General features: G+C 38.3%; 1 protein-coding gene across 7 annotated transcripts in view; it reads right to left on the bottom strand.

Moving 5' to 3' along the window:
- Rh50 (Rhesus blood group-associated glycoprotein Rh50) overlaps positions 1-3,853 on the bottom strand; it is a 27,790-nt gene that overhangs the window by 17,456 nt on the left and 6,481 nt on the right. For 5 of the 7 annotated variants that reach the window (XM_026816300.1, XM_026816301.1, XM_026816303.1 and 2 more), the window contains 2 exons: positions 3,467-3,599; positions 2,785-2,841 (listed from right to left, as the gene is read on the bottom strand). In XM_026816300.1, coding sequence (XP_026672101.1) covers positions 2,785-2,841; positions 3,467-3,599 — 190 coding nt within the window. Of the gene's footprint in view, positions 1-341; positions 501-2,784; positions 2,842-3,466; positions 3,600-3,853 lie in introns of those variants that run through there. The other 2 variants (XM_018029980.2, XM_026816304.1) reach the window with 2 other exon arrangements.

The raw sequence follows: 3,853 nt of genomic DNA, 5'->3' as shown, positions 1-3,853 counted from the left end.
AATTATGGGCACATATATCTCAATGGTACACGGACACTTCCACTCGTTGGCCATTTTGAATTTCTAACCAATCACGCTTCATATTAAAACAGAGCGAATTTTAAAATCGTAAACATGTCAAAAATTAGGTTCTCGGAGTGTAATATAGTATATGCGTGTTTGAACTAAACAATAGGTCATCGTACTTCCAATATGGCCGATGAGTGGAAGGCGCAAACAGCGACGCATTTGAACACGCTGGAAGAATTTAACACACCTTATGTTTTTACATCATGGTCGGATCGGCTTCGGTAGGGAAAGAAGAGAAAAATATCGACGAGAACATAGAGAAAGAAACGTACCTCGCCTTCGTTAACGCCCGTCGAACCGATTTAACAGCCACTTTCGACGGCAAAGGAGGCTGCCACCGGTGCTCCTATCCCTCACTGTTTATTGGAATTCGATCCGGTGACTCGTACGACACTCGATTCAGAAGTGGATCGTCGAGCTTCTGCGTACCATTTCTACGCGCGGAGGGCCGCGGTCTTTTGAATAACCCGATAAAGATCGGCTGTATCTTACAGAGGTGCGACAGGTCGGGACTTTTGCTCCTCCATTCCCGTTTAAGTCGCGTGAATTTATATTACACCACGTTAAACAGTTTGAATGAGCCTCGTTTTGCCGTCTAGAGTTATGATTATTGGAAAACTTTCACTACGTTCTTGGAGAACCTCGTGAATTTCTTGTAAAATTTCATACGAGCTGATATAATGGTTGGACAGAATAAAATAAGAAACGAAGCAAAAACGAGTACTATTAATTTGTAAATTTTTGTATCCGTTCAATTTACTGATCTTAAATTCTGTGAAACAGCTTCACTTCCGGCTGTTCAGCCTCGGAACGCGTAAAACGCAAATTTAGGCGTTCCGAGGCTCGTGCGAGCAAAAGCAACTTTCAGAAAGTTCACTGGATAATGCCAGCGCGGTTGTTAACTTCCGGCTGTGCTTACATTTTAGAACGTAGCCTGCAACTAAATGCCGCGGCGTTTACCTGCGATTTCGTACCTGCGTATACTACGTATCAGTATCACAGACTGAGTATATGAATAAACCGATCGACTAATCTAGTTTTTTTAATCTCTCGTTTTATGAGTCACCTTGTTACGATTTTCATGTCACTCACGAGCATTGAGCTATATAAAATATCTGGAGTGTGCGCGGCTGTCAAAAGTCGTAAGATAGAAGAGTAGCGACGATGCTCCAAGAAGCGAGAAGCTATGGGGGATCTCTATCCTTCTTTTTATATTCTCTCTCTCTATTTATATTATCTTGTAGTAAATTTAACTATGGTGGGGATAGAAGTTCAATATTCTATCGAATCACTTGAATTTATAATATTGTCAATCACTCGACATATACGAGTCCGAGTTCAGGTTCAGAAAACATGCATTATACACTTAGAAAGAGAAAGAGATTCCTTCACGGTTCCTCTTTGTCGGCGAACGACCCCTCCCATTCGTGCACACTCCAGATGATTTATATAGCTCAATGCTCACGATTGTTAATGAATAATGAAAAGCAGTCCTGTTGGAGATGGACAAATCCCTAGGCGATCCGTGATTCCCCCGGTTGCCATCAGGAGGTGCTGTGTGCACTTCCGTCCTACATCGACGACATATTTGATCGGAGCCCTTTCCGGTTTCATTGTACAACGTGTTCAGCATGTACGAGCATCAGAGCTCGCACGATTTCTGTATCGTCTCAATCGTTTTAATAAATATTCCTAAAGTTCGGTCTATCCCGGTCTACGGTTAATCCCTCCTAACAAGTTCTAGCCACGTCTTTAGTACAATAGAATGTACTAAATACTGATGTATTGTGAAAATGGATAAATTTTGATTAATAAACGAATGAAAAAGAATCTTGGCATATTTATTTAACGATCCTTGACCAGATGTAATCGTTATCTGCTTCTATTGGAGTGAAAGACAATTTCAAGAACACTTGATGATTTTTACTTTTAAATTATTCGTACTAATAGGAAATTGTATTAAATCTTATTTGTAGTTGATTAGAGTTAGAACTTTGTTTTGAAATATTTAGAATATAGTATAGAATAGTTTNAAAGTAAAAGTTGTAGACACTGCTATTTCATGCAAAAAAGGTCGTATACAATTTTTTTTTGCCTAAAATACTTCAGGAATAATCGATTAATTATTTCGTTAATAAATATTACGAATCTTGGCACTGATCCTAGTTCAGTCGATTCTGGATGGAATCAATGTTAGAGACGACTTCATAGAACCTAAATCAGTATCATTCCCAAAATCCAATCTGTTGATTGATCTTCGTCGGAATTCGTGTTTATAGTGTTTTGTATATAGGTACGTACATAAATTCATGTCAACACATTGCATACGCGACAAAGTGAACGGAATTCGTGTGTACGATTCAGGCCAGCCTCGAATAAACGTCCAGAATTCAAAGGGCGAATTAATAAATGCCTGCGGAGATGCACAGTAGTCGTCTGCGTTTATTAGAAATCAAGCACACGTTTTATTTATTCCGAAGGCAATAATCCATCAATATGAAACGAAAGAAAATTCGACATATCAAGAATCAGCGTTGTTTTATTATTTAGTTAATCACAAATTTTAATTTATGCAGAAATTGCTAATAGTATAAGTGATGTTAATTTTAGAGAAAGACGATAAAAATTTTCAGTTTGCTTAGGTTAAAGCAAAGATGACAGAGGTTCTCGTTGGAATATAAATACGGAATTAGGTAAATTCGTTGGAATACTCACTCGGATAGATCCGCAACGGGTCCGTTTCCTTGACGTCCTTCCGACTTCCGCGGTCTTCTGAAAGTTTAATTACCGTTTCAATTATACGCATATCTATCAAATGGAAATGGGCTGAGGAGATTTCACGAATCCTTCGTGCCCTAGGAAAAATGTTCCCTTCTGCGTTAGCTCGTTGCCTCGAGGCGGTCTGTTCTCGTGGAAGCTCGAAAGGAATTCTTTTCCTTGGAGTACACAGAAATGGAACCGTAAGCGGATGCTCGCTTTCTTATTTTATTGGAACTGTAGACGTAGCAATTTTATTGGCAACGAAATAAGAACAGAGAGAATAATTCCGCCCTTTATTTTTACCATTATATCATCTTTTACTGTTCATCTATTATTGTCCTGTGTCTTCACGATAAACAACGTTACGTGCAAAGGTAAATTTAACCGTATTCTCGCATAAATTCTTTCACGATATTATTCAAATAATCATTCTGACGGACGTCTCGTCGGATAAAACCGGGCAAGAATTAATGTAGGACAACGCGGGTATAATTTTCGAGTCGGCGCGTCACAGAATGTTAAACGATAACAGCGTTCTCTGACGATAAGTTCCGCGACGCGTATGCACATATTTGTATGTATGTAGGTAGTATGTAATTTCGCATAAGGCGTAAAGTTACGCGGTATGTATACTGACCCGTGTGGCTTTTTAGCAAATTAGCGTTCGACTCCGGGCCGTACGTCATCAGCGTGGCCATTAAAATGATTAGAACGACTTGGATGAAGAACAGCTGGCATACTTGTTGCTTTGCGCTTATCGAGAACATTCCCTGGAAAAAAAAACACATCAGTATTGTAAATGTATTTATTGGAAATTAATCATTTTTCTAATATTGTCATTCAATTTATTGTTCGTGTCTTTCCACGTTTCTTAACACTAGAAACACTGAAATTTAGTTTATACCTATATTGCCCAAAAGCAGTAAAAATGACTGCATTGTGAAAGAATAATGTGTAAAGAAATTTGTGTAAAATTAATTTTTAATATTTTTTATATTATTTACAGTCATATAACAAGCTATTA

The sequence above is a fragment of the Ceratina calcarata genome, unplaced genomic scaffold, assembly GCF_001652005.2.
Source record: "Ceratina calcarata isolate Rehan_Ccalc_2016 unplaced genomic scaffold, ASM165200v1 scaffold511.2, whole genome shotgun sequence".
Classification (NCBI taxonomy): domain Eukaryota; kingdom Metazoa; phylum Arthropoda; class Insecta; order Hymenoptera; family Apidae; genus Ceratina; species Ceratina calcarata.
The sequence above is the reverse complement of the archived record's forward strand: the minus strand, read 5'-3'. Positions and strand labels throughout refer to the sequence as shown.